The sequence below is a fragment of the Manacus vitellinus genome, unplaced genomic scaffold (genome assembly GCF_001715985.3).
Source record: "Manacus vitellinus isolate BGI_N305 unplaced genomic scaffold, ASM171598v3 scaffold_55_pilon, whole genome shotgun sequence".
Taxonomy (NCBI): domain Eukaryota; kingdom Metazoa; phylum Chordata; class Aves; order Passeriformes; family Pipridae; genus Manacus; species Manacus vitellinus.
Genome location: NW_021940651.1, coordinates 2,143,801 through 2,161,780, shown reverse-complemented (window position 1 = coordinate 2,161,780; position 17,980 = coordinate 2,143,801). Strand labels below are relative to the sequence as shown.

Here is a 17,980-nt window from a genome sequence, read left to right as displayed (position 1 = left end):
CCATGTTGGCTGCTCCCTATCAGATTCTTGTCCTGATATTATGATTAGGCTTTCATTTTGGTTTCAGATAGCTACTGTTCTGGTTTAAATAGGTGTTCCAAATGTTATATCATATGGTCTTACAGTACAATTCAAGACTGACAATATGTAAGTGCTGATGCCACATAAATGTTCTAGGTGAAAAGATGTCCTTAGTGTCTTTGTCCTTTGTTTAATTTCTTTCACTCCAACAGTCCCATTGGACACTTTAGCCTTGTTTTGGATTCAGAAGTACATGCTGAATCTTCTTGGAAGCTTCAACTTGTGCATTTGCTTAACAGGCAAGCCATGCCATCCAATTCTATATAAGGCTCTGTTTGAAGTGCTATATTCCCATTCCATGCAGTGAAAATCCGAATTTCACAAGGCCAAGGCAGGGCATGCCTTCAGGTGCCAGGGATTTACTTAGCACATGAATAAACATATTGTCACTGAGGTATTGTGAAATCTGAATGCCTCTTTTTCTGCCTGTTACCATGTGCAGATCAATGCTATCGGACCACAATCTTTTCCAACATTTGTTTTGAATACAGTATCCAGGAACTGAGTTTAAAGCTACCCTGCTTTGAATAAGAGGTTTGACCAGAGATCACTTCCAATATTCTTATGAGTCTGAATACTATTTTTCTAATCTGGTGTGTGAAGTAGGACACAAAAGAGGACAGACCTGCTTGGCCACATCACACATCTTATGCTATGCTATGCTATGCTATCCTATCCTATTCTATGTTATCCTATCCTATCTTATCTGAGCATGGCAGTGTATGGTCAACTTTCTGTGCTTTAAGGTCATATTGGCACGATTCATGCAGCTAAAGCTTGTTAATTTTAGTGGGTGCTGCTTCCCACTCCCTGTCCTCATGTTCTACAAAGACCACTGGAAAATCGTCAAATAAAAAGGCAGTTTAAATCCTGCAGGCAGCAATCCATCTCCCAGCCTGCATGAGCTCTGCTACACTGCTTCAGGGGTAGTGTGGTGCTGTTGGTCCCACTCTATTTCCAGTTGTATATTGCCCAGAAAGGGAACAGGACATGGGCTGCGACATTAATGACATTAATAAAAGAGTCCTGCTGCTGCAATCATTCTGCTTTATCTACAACTGGTGGCAGAAATCCAGGAGCCCTGGGTTTACGCTGTCTTTTCATTGTGGAATTACTCAGTATTCATTGTTTTTGGGCTCAATCCAAACTATACTGAAGTCAGTGGAAAGAATCCCAAAGACTTTGCTGAGCTTGGGATCAGGCACATTGTATATTTTATAAACAGAGTTGATCTGCAAATGGAAATTGTGGTTGGAAGTCAGAAACTGTACATAATGCTGAAGAAGATTTGAAAACACAGGGCTCAAGAGGGATGATTAGAGAAAAAGATTGTACTCTTTACCACCTCCTCCAGGTGTATGGTTATTTATCTTTGGGTTTGGGTGTGAAAATAGCTTTAATATCAACAATCCAGCAATATAACTCTTCAACATATCAAATTAGTTCAGAAAGTGAAGACTACAAAGTAAGGACGACCTTGTTTTAATATTTTCATCACTGTTATGTTTTAGGATGATCGTCTGGCTTGGGTTCTAAGTAAACCTTCAGCTTTGTATCCAAATGGCATGAATATGGTCTAATTAGAATTACAGAAAGAACACAGGGAACAAAATATTTTGACTTTTACTTTACACACTTAACATTAACCTTTATTCAGGACTTTTTCCAGGACTTTTGTTCCTATGGATGAATAATGGCAGCCAAATATAATTGTTTAAAAGTTTGAAATTTAAATCCAATAACATTTCTCTGTTTGAAATTACTTCTGTACTACACCCAACTACATTTGTGTGATAAAATCATAGCAACAATTAATATGGTTTTCTGGTTATCCATTCATGAAAATGCACTGAGTATCAGAGACTATGTTCTAAAAGAGTGAAATAGCCAATAAAGGATGAGAAATACCGATTTTAGTGTTTTGGAATATTGAAGAGCATCAAACAGAGGGACACTTTTTAAACAGGACAAGTCAGAGCAGACTTCCTGACCAGTCACAGGAGGCAACAGAGAAGGCAGCAAGGATGGGAAGCCCCCTGAGACCCACAGTGCTGGTGGGTACTGCAGAAGCCTGGAAATGGATAGGTTACACTACAGACCTCAGTTCTATCTTACCATGTATTTTTACTGTGTTAGAAGTGGTTCCTGAAGGCCAAATCCCCTCAGTTCACATAGGGATCAAGTTAAATGAGGAGGAAAACAAGGTCCACTTTTCAGTGCAGTTCAGTCAATGCACTATTGGCCAGATGCTGGGGAGGCCTGGCCCTGAGCCACAGCTGTCCACATCAGGTCTTAATATTTCAACAATACTGAAAGTGCTTTACTACTTTTATTTTGGTCAAGAAGCATAGAATCTGTTTAGTTGTAGCCACACAGCCCTTTCTAAGAAAACATCCTTCCAACTCTGACAGAGCAGTCCACTGGAATTCTGTAGCTTGAGAACTATTTGTCCTTGGCTATACAATGGTTAAATGAATGGACTAAATGACCCTGACCTGGGGAGTGATCTCTCTAACTGCCCCATGGTTCACTTAAATCGCTGAATTGATCTCTGCTGCTCTACCCCACATCAAGCCAATATCCACATTACAACAGCTGGCACTGGTATTTATTTTAGTTCTGCAATTCCAACTGCCATTGACAGGTCTACTTGCAAAAGTTCTTTCTGTATCTGAAGCAAACTATGAAAGATGAGAGACTGAGCCAACAAAACGCACTTGGAAAATTTAACCTTCTATCTCAGCAAATGTATAAAATGTCCTGCTCTTACACAAACATTTGTGAGGTAGGTAGAATTCAATGTCATACATAGTGACATATACTTCCACACTTGTTTAATTAACTGTATCAAAATCCAGTTCAGCAAGTCCTCAGAGAAATCATATGATTAACAATACAAAGGATTTGAAGTATATTAGGCTCTTGCTGTAACTCCCCAAACACCTGTTTGCTACAGGTATATGAAGCCACCTATATTATGCTCCCTATTTTTTAAGAGGGCTTACTTCTAAAAATCCAAAGCATTTAGGGAAGGAAATGGGTTTCTATATGGATTTGTAATACACCTAATGCAATACAACTTCTATCAGGCTCTATACATTTCTGTAATGTGTGGTAAAGGTAGTTCATACAGTAGTTCTGGAGAATTTACAGGATGCACACTAGGTTTCTTCAGGATGAACGCTAGGTTTCTTCAGACATAGCTATACACTAGACAGATGTGTGGACTGTGACTATCATGTGTTAGGGAGCCATGCAGCCTCCAGCAAACTAGTGTCATTAGTTTGCTATGTCAGCTTCAGCAATATTTTTTACATTTCATATACATTTTCTCCTCCCTCTGAGGCTCTCACAGTGTTTTTTTCAAGTATAAATGAACTAAGGAGCAACACACTGCAAACAGAGCTGTTTAATCACTGATAAGAATTAAGGCCCCACAGTGGCACCGTGGCAGGGCTGTGAGAAAGAACATGAAGTTTGCATGAGCATTTCTATCACAGCTATTGAGGAATTCCCTAGAAACTCCAACAGAAATGTTTGGATAAAGCTTGGATAAAGTGTAGAGCTGGTAACAGTCCCATTTTGAGCAGGACTTCAAACTAGATGATCTTCACACAGCTAACATTTCCGTGAGTCCACACGGAAATGTATCCTGAATTCTGCTCATCTACAACTCAGGATCCAAGATCCTGAGATTCTGCATGGAATCCCAGTAAATTTAATAAAGAAAACAATTTTTTTGGGACTGGTGATGTGGCCTATGGGATGCTATATTTGTTCTCAGTAGCAGAAACCTGAGTGAAAGCCTAGTTATTTCAGTCAAAAAAAGGTTATGTGCAGTTCAGCTTTATGATAATGTTGGAGTCAAGCTCCCCCTAATACAGATATCTCAGCTGGACACTTTCCCTTCTCACAATCAGAAATTGCTTCTTACTGCCCTTCTATGCATTCCTATGGACAAGTCTGGTTGTTTCAGGCACCTCCACCTCTCAGAGGTGAAGTTTCCTGCAATCACTCACAGTTTCTCCAGATCTTAATGTCACATCAAGCCAACTACAAGGATTTTTGTTGTCTGCTTGAAATGGGGTTCATCCTAATCTCTAGCCTTCATTACTGCTTTGCTGTATTGCTTTGCAAAGGCTGATATCCACAAAGCAAAACTAAATGAAAATGTACGTGCATCTAAAGGATACTGGAGAGTTTTTATGAGCTGCCAGTATTTTATCCTCTGGTGCTTTTGGCTCTTGCTTCCACAACGGAGTCAGTGCTCTCGTTTGTATAGTGGACAACTGTCTGAAAACACTTCTCTCCCCTACATACTGCTGTGTCTTGAGCACTTTGCTTAGTTAAACATTCCCAGTTTTGTATTTCTATGTTGATTTTTATTTGATGTTCACAACTCCTGCAGAATCACCTGAAGAGTTTGTGAGGGGTATGTAAGGTCTTTGCCCACTTTCTTTCTATTTAATCTTTTCAAAACAAATCCATTTGATACAGAGACATATTGAGATTCTTTCGTTTTAAGGAGTAAACTTATGACCTGAATATCAACAGCATAACTGCCAGTTTGTTAACCGGCTGAGCCCTCTTCTCTGTAAGATGAGTTACATACTTCAGTGCCTGACAAACATGCTTACCTCAGGTATTGCTATGACTGGTCCTGGTGGTCCTGGTGGTCCAGGTGGTCCCACAATACTGTTCCCATTCTCTCCTGGTTCACCCTGTTTCAAAAGCATTACATGTGGAAAACCTATATACCAAGTACTACATTTCACATAGGTTTTTTGGAAAGAATGAAATCCACACAATCTCACCTGAGGTCCTGGGTCACCCTTCTCCCCTTTTGGACCCTGTGTGCAGTAAAAAAAAAATAATTATCATAAGTGATTTAAAAATAAAAATTGTGAAATATACTTTTTTTAGCTTCACAAAAAGTGCAACAGCAAGTTGCAGGTATGGAATGATCATGATCAATCCTCAGCTCTCTCAAACCACACATGGGGCCAACTGGTTTCAACTAAGACCTTCTGAGAATCTGATGTTTAAAAGTATTTCCCAGAATTTTTGACAGAGTTCACAGACAACCAGAAGAAAATGGGCAAAAAACATTTAATTAGTTGGGAATTAATTCAATGAACCTTTCTTTCATTGCACTGAAATCAGCCATGCCTGGCTGTGCTGTCCTTTTCTAGCATTAACCACATCAGTTGTGTCTGGGATTTCCCAGTGGACCAGACAGAGGAACACAGGGGACCTAAACTGTCATCTTTCAGGCAGGTTATTTCTAAGCTTGATCAACTCACTGTGCTGGGGATGCAGACAGTTTGTCTGGCACGAGTGAGAGAAAGGCGTCAGGGGACCTGTGGGACTTCCCAGGCAAAGTGCTCTGTAATCCTCGAGGGTCTTAGGCATGAGAAATACATTAAAATCACCTATGAGCCTGTTAGCTTTCCTCTAATTAAAAGCAGAGCTGATTTCTGAATAATTAAAAGCAGAAGGAGCATCAAGGAATCAGAACTAGTCTCTAGAGATGCCTTTATCACTTCTGATTGATGAGGGAGACATGGGCAAGGGACACTCTGCTCCTGTGTTTGGTGTCTGAGGTAATTGCTCCAGGTTAAGTAGGACAAATGCTGCCCCAGCTCTCCATACATTGTTAGCAAGTACTGTTATGGCTCCTGCTAATCCCTAAGACATAGGTTTGGAAGCCAGTGTGTCTTATGTGATCACAGGTTATGATAGCCCTACTCACCACACCTCCGGGATGCCCAGCAATGCCAGGAGAGCCTGGTTTTCCATCTGTGCCCGGCATTCCCTGTCACAACAAATACATTGTTATTCTCTCTAAATTGTATTGTTTCATACAAGCAGGATGCTGCCACTCTGGGGAGGGACAGGTATGGTTCTGAATGGACTAACAAGCAGGTTTGGGGGAGCATCTATGGAGTCAGTATTATCTCATTAGTCATCTGCTCTTTCCACTCCTCCTTCTCTTTCACCGTCTCCAGAGCAGGGTTGTGTTTTTTAATGCAGCTTCAGTCATTCTTCACTGCTCCCACCTCTGGTTAGCAAAAGAGTGAATTTTGTTGCTTTCCCCAAAATACATTTGGTGATTTATTTCCATCCTTCAGTTAGGTGACTCTCAGGCTGGAGGAAGAGAAGGGAGAGGCATTTCAGGAGTTGGTATGTGGGGCAAAAAGGTTTGATAGCCCCCGCCGTAGTTAAATATAGGACTGTGTATGACTGCTAGGAATCTGACAGTCACACTATTCCATGGGAAAAACAGAACCAGAAATGATAATGCAGAAAAAAATGGATAAAAGAAGGCTCTTAAAGGACCATATAAACAGTGAGCTATAGTTTTTGCATGCTTTTCTCTGTGTCGTATGAAAGAGCAAAGGAAATGACACAGAGCAGCCTAATGATTCATCCAAGTGACCAATTAGCCCTCTTTGGTTTTAGTAGGGGGGCTTTTTTTGTTTGTTAGATTGGTGGGGGTTTTTTTGGTGTTTGTTTTGTTTTGTATGGGGTTTTTTGTTGTTCAGCTTAGAGGATTTTTTTGCATTTTTTTTGTTTGTTTAGTTGGTTTTTTGTTTGTTATTTTAGGAATAGGCTATTTTGGTTCTAACCTTTTGATCTGCTTCAAGAAAATATTTTTGGGGTTTTTACAGTAGATAGCAGCATAAGAGATTTAATGTGTCTACTTCATTAAGAAAGGATATTCTCACTTATTTCTGGTTTTTGTCTGTGATCAGCAAAATGTGTGGCTCAGGAATAAAGTATAATTTCTGAAGCACTATTTTTCATTTTATAGACAAGTGCAAGATAAAAGGTGTCTCTGAATGTTAATGGAGTTTAGGCATCAAAACAACTACTGGGATTTAGGTATCTGCATGTCTAGTAAAAATGGTACTTGGGACTTAAGTCTCTCAGTGCTTGTGGGGAATTTTAAGTATCTATCTGCAGCAAAGGTAATTGGGCAGAAGAAATAACTTTGGACTAACAGCATTTCTGCAACACAGTATTGTCATTTCAGGCATGTTGGTACTTGCCTGAAAAATTCCTACTATTACAAACGCTGAATAATTTCTCCCATTGATTTTCCTAACGAAATTTAAATTGGAAGAAAAGATCCAGGAGAGGTAAGATGCTTTATTGCAAATAATGTATTCAGAGGCATCCTGATTTCTAACTCCCTCCATATTTTAAGAATGTAGTTCATTGCTCAAATATAAGAGGACTAAGGTATTTTTAAATCTGAAGATTGAAAAGATAGATTGATTATTTTTTAAACAGTCCCATAGACACTCCATCTACAAGACATGCCTGAAATGTACTTATCACGAGACAATAATAATTACTAGAACAAGGACCTCAGAAGAAAGCATATGTATGTAGAATAAGTAAGAAAATATTCTGTAGTCTCAAACAGATTAAGAAGAGTTAAACAACTGTCCTATGTGTCATGCATCAGCTTTAATTATCATGCTGAAAAATATCTCTGTGAAATGACAACACTCAAAATATGTACAGCAGATGGATTTTATGGCAAGCAGTCATGCTACATTGTTGTCTGTTTTAAAAAAGTAAACAAGCAGATGCTGCTAGAAGACTGTGATAATACTCTCGTAAATACTCAGCAAGCATAATTGCTTTTATCTTGTTTCCTAGAGCAACTCTTGATTTCAGTGCTGTCCCAAATGCAAGAGAAGATTTTATATTTAATTTTATTTATTTATTTTATCTTTTCATTTTCTATAAGTTACATCAGCGCTCTCTGGTGGCTTATCCCTGCAAAAGGCACTCAGGTCAGCCAGGGACAGCAACAAGCAGCACAGACACAAACAGAAGTTTTGAGGTGGGCTCCGAAAGGAGTTTAAAGTAGAATAGGCAGGGATAAAGATAGCGATGAACCTGCACAGACCTGTGTCATGGGTGAAGTGCTCTGGTGTGGGGTGCGAGCTACACACCATGATATCAAGGAGTAGGAGGCATGTGGAACTTAGTTTTCTATATATAAGCTTGGCTGATTTTAATTTTTGTTCTGGTGAAAATGTAAAGGGCCTCACAAGACACCATGGCACCCTGCACCTGAGGCTCTAAAATGCAAATTTAACCATATTTTAAGCAGAAGTCTTAAGCACCAGCTTAAACTGGCTCCTAATAATCACAATTCAACAGAGAAAGGGTTTCGTTTTCCCAGAGAAGCCATCCTGGACTTCAATATGCTGACAGAGTAAGAAATGTTCATTATCCTCTGAGTGCATTAAGACATGAAAGGAAACTGAGGAAAGAAATGGATGAGGTTTTAGATTGGATTAAATAAACTTCCCACCTTTGAACCTGGTGGACCAGTGTTGCCTCTTTCTCCCTGAAACAGAGACACAGTAGGGCTCAGATATTACAGTGAACAATAGCTGCAAGGATTTTAAACATACATGTTAATACTTTCCTTACAAAAAAGAGAAACTAAATGTGGTAAAATGGGTAGTAAAAACACAGTGTATTTTTGGTAAAGTGATGCTCAGCATACATTTGCGAATTGGTTCTGGGGGTTTAATCTCCCAGTTGCCACCCACATCTCAACAGTTTCTGGTCACCACACATTATTTTGCTGAGCATCTACCAAGCCACACGCCTGGACTTCCTTTTTGATGTCTGAAATCAGCACATGGTAACATTGCCCAGATCTAGCAATGCAACCATGGCCTTATGCCTCTGCAAAGGACTCACCATGTTCCTTCAAAACAGTTAACTCAGTTTCCCCCACACTACTGCTCTCTCCACCTACCCAGCCACTACATCACACCACTGTGTAATGCGCCATTTCACCTTTGGGACAGATTCCCACTGTTCCACTTAGCTCTAAGTGGACATGGTTCCTCAATTTCATCGCAGACAGAGAATATGCAATTTTGTTTACTTCATTTGAGATAGAGAATACAAGCAGGAATAAATCATCAAGGAGCTACAGCCATTGCCTCAAATGTTATGCTTATGCTTGCTGCTTTTTAGGAGTGCTTATATTCATGAGTGCATGAAGACTCTAGACTGTTTTTTAATGGAAACAGTTTTTCATAATAATAAAAGTGAAAGCAAAATTTGGATCTATGCTTACTTGCTGGGAAAGAGAGAAAATTGATCGCAGCAGGTCCTCTCTGACAGCTGTACTACTGTGGGATATTTGAATGGTGAAGGCTGCATGAAAGAGAACGATACCTTCAACTCCTCGTGATGCATTAGCTCTTGGTTTTTGGAAGTGGGTGGTTGTTGTATTTTGCCACTGTTGCCTAGTGAAGTAATTTATAATCATGAAAAGTGGGTGTAGAATTCATACCCATGAGAATGATAGTGTATTATAACCACTTTATATTAATTTTGCCCTAGTATACCTGATTTTGTAAGATGTCAGGCAATATGTTCCTTTCTGTTTCTCCTGTATCTTGGGGATCAGTGACAAGACTCAACAACTAAAACATTAGTGTAGGTGATGGTGAAGTCTCTTGGCTGAGGTTTATGACTATCTTCTCAGTCCCGGTCCAGTTCCTGAATCCTAGGAATCATGCTACCTCCATTTCTGAAGTCTTTGTAAAGCAGCATTTCTTAGAAACAAAATTTCTAGCTAAGGGCAGAGAACAAGTTCTTAACAAAAAATCTATTTTCAGCATGGAGACTCGGCACCTCTCATGTGCACAGAGAGGCATCATGTGAGAGCACATCTATTCTTGCCAGTCCTTTGCAGCATCACTCATCAACACATGTTGTGCAAATGTTCATTTTTTCACTCGTAAGTAATGTGCTCCAGCATTAACAGGAGTAGTACTTGATGGAGGGGCTTTTTCAGCCTTACAGGCTGAGCTCCATAGACTCTAGACATAGGGGGCTGGTCAGATCTTTGATGGCTATTGTCCTAGGAATCAGCTGCATGCAGTTATTGCTGGCAGTAATTGTTGCTGTGTGTGAGTTCAGGTGTAAATTTTAGGGGAACAGGAGGGGGGCCCCCACCTACTGTCTTCCATTTCCCGCTCTCTCAATGCTAATGTCATTTCCCAGGGCAATGAAGACCTTGAATTTCTTTAACTTCACGTTAAAGTGCTGAAAAGGTGTTGTCATGCTGTACTTTTAACCTGAACAGTACTCAAGCTTTATGAAGGAATAGGAAAAGCCACTTCCTGTCTAAGGTCCCATTCTGAGAATCTGCCCTTTTCTTCTCTGGTTTTTCATCTCTCCATTTTTTCCTCATGGATTACATAACCAATAGCAGCATCAAAGTGGAAAAATTCGGTCACTACTGAGCTCAAATCCAAACCAAGGCAAAGTAGTCATGACACCTCCCTTCTTGCTCCCAACACCTTCCAGAATGTTTTCCTATCAATTTCTAGGATCATGCCAGAACATCTCCTCCTGCAGATTTCTCTTTCAACAGCGTACACGTAATCTCTGGGAAACCAGACTGATGTATAAGTGACCAAAAAAGAGAAATTGCCTAATGTTAAACACAAATGCCATGGTACATAATGGCCTGTCTAGGATTTACTCATTGCTCTGGTGTGAATATGAAATAATTCTAATAATAAACATTCTGGGTAGATACTCAGTGTAAATGGGAACAAAACTTGTCTAATACTTAATTAGTATACGAATATTAAACAGAAGATGTTTTGTTCAGGCAAATTCTGGGAATATAGAAATAAAAAAAATATAAAAAATACATGCCAAAGCCAAATAGATTATCTTTCAAGTGTTTGTACCTTTGGTCCTAATGGTCCACGCTGTCCTTGTCTTCCTGCAGAACCCTATAAAAACACAGTGAATTTACTGGTAAATCTGTGTAGCATTTCCTAATAATTTTTGTCAGAAAAAAACCTAATTCACAACCACAACTGTTACAAAAACAATGTTTTTGTAACAGTATCAACAGAGAGTAATAAAATATAAGCATTGTTTTAGGGTGGTTGTTTTGAGAAATACCGCCTTGCTCTATGTTATCATGCAAAGATCTAAAGATTCCTTCTTACGAAGACAACTTTAGTGTTGTCACGGAATACTTCACATATTTTTAGAAAATATTAGAAATAAAGTTATTCGATCGCATTTGTTGCAATTGCTTACAATTTTTTTGAATTTGCTTTCTTGGCTAAAATTAACATATGTTACCAGTTTAGAGGTAACACAGTCTTGTTTGGTTTAAAAGCAGTTTCCCAAAAGGTTTGTTTCAAAAAACATTTGGAAATGCGAATTCCTATCATGTCTCTGTATGGTGACATCAGTTGTAAAGTACAATTATGACTCTTTGATGGTAAAATGGACAACAGTTCATTATTGATCACTTTCAAGAGTTGAATGGAAGAAAAAAGGAATTCAGCAAAGTGATTGAGTTGTCTTTATCCGGAATAGAAAGGCACTAATAAATGCTAAATAATGCTAAAACACAAACAAAACTTTACACTGATCTGTGGAAGAAAGAGAATAGAAACCCTGGAAATGAGAGCTGAGCCCACAGACAAAATAAATTTGATACTTCTACTTCAAAACATAACAACTATTTTCTGATAAAAGATGAATAAAAATTTGAACAGGTACAAATATAGTGCCAATAAATGTAATTTATTTCCTACACATAGTTATAATAAATGTAATATATTTCCTGCCAAATGCTTCGAGTTGCAACCCTCTTAGAAGCAGATACTCTGTTTTCACCCGAACTCAACTGGGGACTCTGGAGTTCTCATGGGTGTAAGTGGCTCATAATGCAGTAACAGTTAGTACATAAAAGCATTTTCATGATTACAACAAAATTCTTATTTACCTTTTTTACTGACTCAAACTTTGCAGACTAATTGAGCAGTGATAGGAAAATTTTTTTCAACTGCAACAAGACATTTTTTTAATATTTATAGCTGAGTCACTTGGAAACAAAGCCTGTTATAAAACCAAAAATGAGAGTAAGGCTGTCATTAAGGCAGGTCAGAATAGGGAATTTTGGCCCTGGTTTTGGACATTAGCTTGTTTCAGCTAACAAATTCAATTCTTATTTTTGCAACTTATTTCGTGCCACTTTTTAGTATCCAGGAAAAGGTATAAAAGGGGTCAAAGGTCTCTAAGGTCTTAAACTGAGTCAGCTATAACTTCAGTGACTCATGATTATTAGTACTTTAAACCAACACAACAGAGAGCTGCTCAAAGTCACTCCTGTCCCCAGTGTTCAGTTAGTTTCTGATGACTCATGGAATCATAGAAATAGGGTTATACAGGGCCTGTGGAGGCCATCTAATCCAACCATCCCCTCAAAGTAGAACTGTCACCAGCTCTAGATCAGATCAGTGTCTCTGTCCAGCAAAGTCTTGATAACTTCCAACAACAGGTCTTCTGCAAATTGCTCCAGTTCTGCACCAACCTCCTGATGAACAGGCTTCTCGTAAGTCTCAGCCTGAACATCTCAAACTGTGAATTGTGACCACTGTCCCTTGTTGCACCATCTGACACTACAAGGAACAGTTTGGCTTCATCATATTTGCAGTTGCCCCTCAGAGACTTGTCAGCAGCTATTGGATCATGCCTTGGTCTCCCTTTTTGCCAGACTAAACTGGAGCTCCTTCAGCCTCTCCTCATTGGCCATGGACTTTAGGTCCCATGTCCTCTGTACAGGTCTCTGCTGGACTGTGTTCTCCACATCCTTCTTGTAGTGAGTAGAAGAAAATGGTTTTGGTACTTCAGTGCAGCCTCACTAGCCCTGAGGGAAGGCCTGTAACAATAACATCTCTACATCTGTATCTTTCTGATACATTCCAGTACAGGGTTCGCCTTATTTGCAATGATTGTGCACTGTTGCCTACTGTTCAGTCTGTCATCTATCATAACCCAAGGTCAGCAGCAGCAGCACTTTCTCCAAACTTGGACAACAAGAGCCATCCTTACAAATCTATGCTTTGAAAGTTCAAACATTTCTTTTGGAGTGAGCACAGGGGCAGGACATCTGAAAATCAAACTAGAACAGTGCAGACAGTTCTGTAAGGGAAATGCTGGATAATTGCCTGCTTTGGTAAAGGCATCATAGGCTGCAGTTTTGATGATATTGCTAAGAATGAAAGTAAATCCAAATGATCTGTAGGCACTGATGCATTATATTCCCATATTCCCTACTTGATTATTTAAAGTGTCCCATACTAGCAAAAAATGTCCTGAGACATAGTGATGGAGGAAAAAAAGCATCTCTTTTTCTATGACATTGATCCACACTACTGGGAACAATTTTTTAGTTTCAAAGTGGCATGTCAGATTATGCACATTTGATTGTCAAACTACAACATTTCAGTTTCATTTTCATACACGTAATTCATCTTCATATGCAAGAAGGGAATCTACTGGGGTAAAAAAAGAAATAGAGAGCTAGATAATATCATCCCCCTATATGATCCTTTAATAGCTCAAAAATACACCAGAGTAGAACCTAAAAATCATTAGCTAATGAGGTATCAGAGAAATACTATTCATATTCTTTGGAGGACACAGTTGTTGTAATACCATTCTAGAGCAAGTGAATCCAGTCCAGTGTAGAAAGGAGGACATTTTTGTCTTGAAAAAATCTCTCAACAACCCAACAACAAACTACACTCCTTTCCCCCAAAAAATCCACTTACCTTTGGCCTCTTTGATCCTGGAATTCTGGATTCACTTAACAGGCTACCTGATCCTTCCATGTCCTAATGGAAGAGAAAAAATGCTACAGAATTTAAGAATTTAAAATTTTGTAACTGCTCTGTTTTCTGGAGTCCTGTAAAAACCAGAAACATATATTTTTATCTTTTCTCATTAACCTTTTTTTTGACCAATGGATGATGTTCTTGAGATAGGCTCCACTCAAATGTGATAAAACCATATTGATCTTCCTTACAGAAACTCTGTTCTTTACTATCTTGCCAATTTGACACCATTTCTCCAGCGCTTCAGGCTGCACAACACCAGGCAGAAGTGAGACAACATCACACTTTTAAGTATGTACTATGTTTAAGCATTCTGTAGCAGTATTTTTCTGTTTAGCATTTACCTACCACCCAGCTACAGAAACACCATAGGTAAGGGTTACAGAACGGACTTATGGTCAGAAGAAATCACAGACAGTTTGGTAAGAGCAGCAATAATTTTTCGCAAACGAAAATCCTTCCTAATTGAATGCTGAACTCCTGCCTAAAATACAGCTTACTGAAACTGAGCAGAAAAAAAATGTTCCATCACAAAATTGTATAATTCATTATGTTGAAAGGGATCTCAGAGGCAATCTAGCCCAACCTTCTATTGAAAGGAGTGTCAACACTAAATTCAAATCAAGTTGTTTAGGGCTTTGTCTCCTCAGGCCTCGGAACTTTCCAGGGATGGAGACTTAAACCTTCTCCAGACTGAGCAAGCTTGGTTCCCTGGGAATTTCCTTATAAGTCATCTGCTCCATCACACTGTCCATTGCCATGACCTTCTGATGAATTCAGAAAGAAGTCTGTGTAGTGGGAGTCTTTGAGAGCAGCATCCATATTTCTGTGGAGATTTTCTAGTAGTTTTAAAGGAAACTACACAGAAAGCAGCAACCTCCCTCCAGCTTTCATTGTTTTTGACATTCCAGATCCATGGCAGAAGCAGGAGCTGCCAGTTGCAAAGCAGCAAAAAAGTAAAGTTGCAGGCTGCCAAAATTACCTCTTTCACTCCCAGCACCATCCCTGTCATGCTCCTATCCCTTGTCTTATGCCTAGTCTAGACTTGTCTAGATGTGCTTCAAAACATCTGGATGAACCATGCCAGCAGGAAACTGTTCACTTGCTTTTAGCCACAGTTTTAATTGCAGTTGTGCTGGCCTAATTTTTGCCTTTTTCTGAAAAGAGAAAATCTTAATCTTTCTTTGTTCCACTTCCTTGCTCAGAGCCATACAGCTTTCATTTTCAACATCAGTGCTATGTGTTGAATCCTCTCACTTTCCTTTACATCACTAAAATGGCAGAAAATATGCTACTTTTTGGGTGTGGGATCATTCTGGGATGGTTCTCTAAACTTTAAGTAAATTAAATTGGCTTGCTGAAGAATTGATGGAACGCTGCTTGTTAGTGCATGTGAAGGGCAAGCATGTATCAGGAATGTCTGAGATGGGAAAAGGAACAGGAACAAAGCAGAATCTCCACCTCTTAGTGACCATGAGCCCTTGTATCAATTTGTCATGTTTAGAGGACCCGCACTCCTTGCCTACTTAGCTTTATGCTAGTTAGTGACTTGAAATGGCTAGGATTAGCATGAGTGTGATGCACTCTGGAGACGGTGTAAGGGAAAGGGTGGGAGACCAATTAGATGAGCTTAAGCTGCTACTGAAGGACAGCCTAATGCCGAAGTTATGGAAAACATCAGCTGACCTGACTCCACTGAAAATGAGAGATCGAATTCTTTTGCCCTTTTTGCCAATTCCACAGGAGCAAGAGAAGCAGAAGGAACGCACAGCTGGAATCAAATCCTTCCTTTTGGGGCCAAGGAAGACTTTTCATGTAATTTCACCTGAGACTGAATGTTATTCAGACTTTCGTTCTGCTCCACCATCAGCCACCAATGTATCAAATACCAACAGAAAATGTCCTTATATTCTCTTTGTTAAACCAAACACTCACTGCTTAGGGTAAACCACAAATTGTGTTTCTGGGTCCTTTCCCTTGACTGCTCTGTGCCAGTCTGTTTTTCCCTTTAAGAGGGTGCTTGATGCCTGCTTTATATAACACCATCTCTTTTGACATCTGCATGTTTTTAATGGGTTTATCAGGTACCTTCTGCAGCTCAAACTGTTCTTTTGGCAAGCATAAGTGCCAGCAAACCCCATGCCATTTGGTTTTTGCACATAGCTGATCACAGATGCTAACAAGTGCTAACAGGAATGTTTTGCAGAAACAGTCTTACAGCAATAAACAGACTGCCAACCAAAAAGTAGTGTCACCCTAACAAACTGGCAGACCATGGTGATGCCTTAACAGATGGCAGGGGTGGGCATTCAAAAGATCAGCTAGAACTAGTAAGCCTGTTTACAGTAGTATTCCTCCTAGTGAAATGACAAATATGCCAATTTTGCTTGGACTAGATGAAGTTCAAGATAAAGCCAGTTAAGATATTTTTACTGCAGTTAGAGCTGAGATCCTTCTGTGTTTGCATCCATAATTTTATTTTTTAATAGAACATTTTTCTTCTATGTAGAACAGCCCATGAGGTCAGAAATGACCAACATGTGTCTCTGTATTTACACTTTACACCATGCCATGCCTAAACTAAACTTGTGGCCTCATGAGTGACAGCATGGGAAATGTCATAACTTTAGGGGGGCCTGGAGTTCCCTTTTAATGAATACTGTCAGGTCTCTGTGTACATTTTGATTGCTGCTCTGAATTACTTACATAAGAAAAAGTGATAAAGAATTTTCCCTTGTAGTACAGTATTTGAGTTTTTTATATTAGCAATGATATAAGCATCAAAAATAGTACCTGAACACTGTTACCACTAAATTCAATGAATATTGCCCAAAGAAGTCAATTACTTCCATGGTCTAAGCATGGTCAATTTTATGGTCAAATGTAAAAGGAACTGTAGGCTACTCCTAGGTAAATTTCAATCTAGAAAAAATTATTCTCCCTGTCATAAATTCATCCTCAAATACTTGTAAAATACACAGGTGATCCTGGAGGGAATATATTCATACCTATAACAAACTCCATAATAGCAAAGTACCTCAAATCCCAAGCTATAGCTTAGTCCTGGTGGTCCAGGAGGTCCAGGGGGTCCAGGAGGCCCAGGAGGTCCTGGTGGTCCAGGTTTCCCAGGAGATCCAAGAGCACCGGCTTCTCCTTTGGGGCCTATTGATCCAGTGACTCCAGTATCACCCTAAAATAAAAAGTCAGTCTATTCACATACTAAATGTGCATAATTAGATGCAAGTAAGTAGATATATAGAATCCCAGAATGGTTTGGGTTGGAAAAGACTTTCAAGCTCATCTAGTTTCAATCCCCATGCCATGGGCAGGGACAGCTTCCACTAGACCAGGTTGCTCAAAGCCCTGTCCAGCTTGGCCTTGGTCATCATGAAGATGATCGGTCACCTCTGATCATCATGGCCCTCTCCTGGATTTGCTCCAACAGTCTTTGTCATGCTGGGGGCCCCAGGGCTGGACACAGTACTCCAGGTGTGGTCTCATGAAAGGAGAGTGGAGAAGGAGTATCACCTCTCTCAACCTGTTGGCCAAGCTTCATAAGGAAGTATGTTGGCCAATTGAGAAGCCAAGTTTGTTGACTTCATTAGGTTTCACAACAATAATCTTTTAGGCTTTTCATCCCCTTTTCAGTAATGTCCTGTATCAGAGTGATACTGTCACTCTATAAAGACACTGTCTTTTTGTTACCTTTGGACCAACAGAACCAGGAAGACCTTGATCACCCTGTAAAAGAAAATCAATACTAAATATTTGCAGTAAGAGCATTAGACAGGCAACAAAAACAAATTTATAATATTTTTCCTTAATAAAAATGCTACAGATTTCTGTGTTATTAATCTGATGTCCTTTACGTGAATGTCCTTTATTTGAAACACCAGATCTCCTAGTTAAAAAGAAAACTATTTTTAATTCAGGAGTTATAATAACATATTAACAGCTCTGGTCTGATATGCTGACAGAATGCAATATTGTATTTTAATTATTGCTGCAGATTTTAAAGGTTTGGAACACAGTTAGTTAAGCATTGCAGGTCACATCCTCATGCTTCTGAACGCAAATGTCAAAATTCTTATGAGATATAAGAAGTGGAAACTGATCCCACACGTTGTCTAGGGCACCATTCCAAACACAGGATGTGATGAGTAGTATGATTTTAAGGTTCCTCTGCAGCAATCAAG

At 39.4% G+C, this 17,980-nt stretch overlaps 1 protein-coding gene across 3 annotated transcripts in view; it reads right to left on the bottom strand.

The window, feature by feature from the left end:
* Positions 1-17,980, bottom strand: part of LOC103754819 (collagen alpha-1(XV) chain) — a 126,049-nt gene that overhangs the window by 35,617 nt on the left and 72,452 nt on the right. For all 3 annotated transcript variants that reach the window (XM_018081694.1, XM_029963212.1, XM_029963211.1), the window contains 8 exons: positions 17,490-17,525; positions 16,822-16,974; positions 13,722-13,784; positions 10,833-10,877; positions 8,417-8,452; positions 5,834-5,896; positions 4,896-4,931; positions 4,719-4,802 (listed from right to left, as the gene is read on the bottom strand). In XM_018081694.1, the coding sequence (XP_017937183.1) occupies positions 4,719-4,802; positions 4,896-4,931; positions 5,834-5,896; positions 8,417-8,452; positions 10,833-10,877; positions 13,722-13,784; positions 16,822-16,974; positions 17,490-17,525 (516 nt within the window). The remainder of the gene's footprint in view (positions 1-4,718; positions 4,803-4,895; positions 4,932-5,833; positions 5,897-8,416; positions 8,453-10,832; positions 10,878-13,721; positions 13,785-16,821; positions 16,975-17,489; positions 17,526-17,980) is intronic.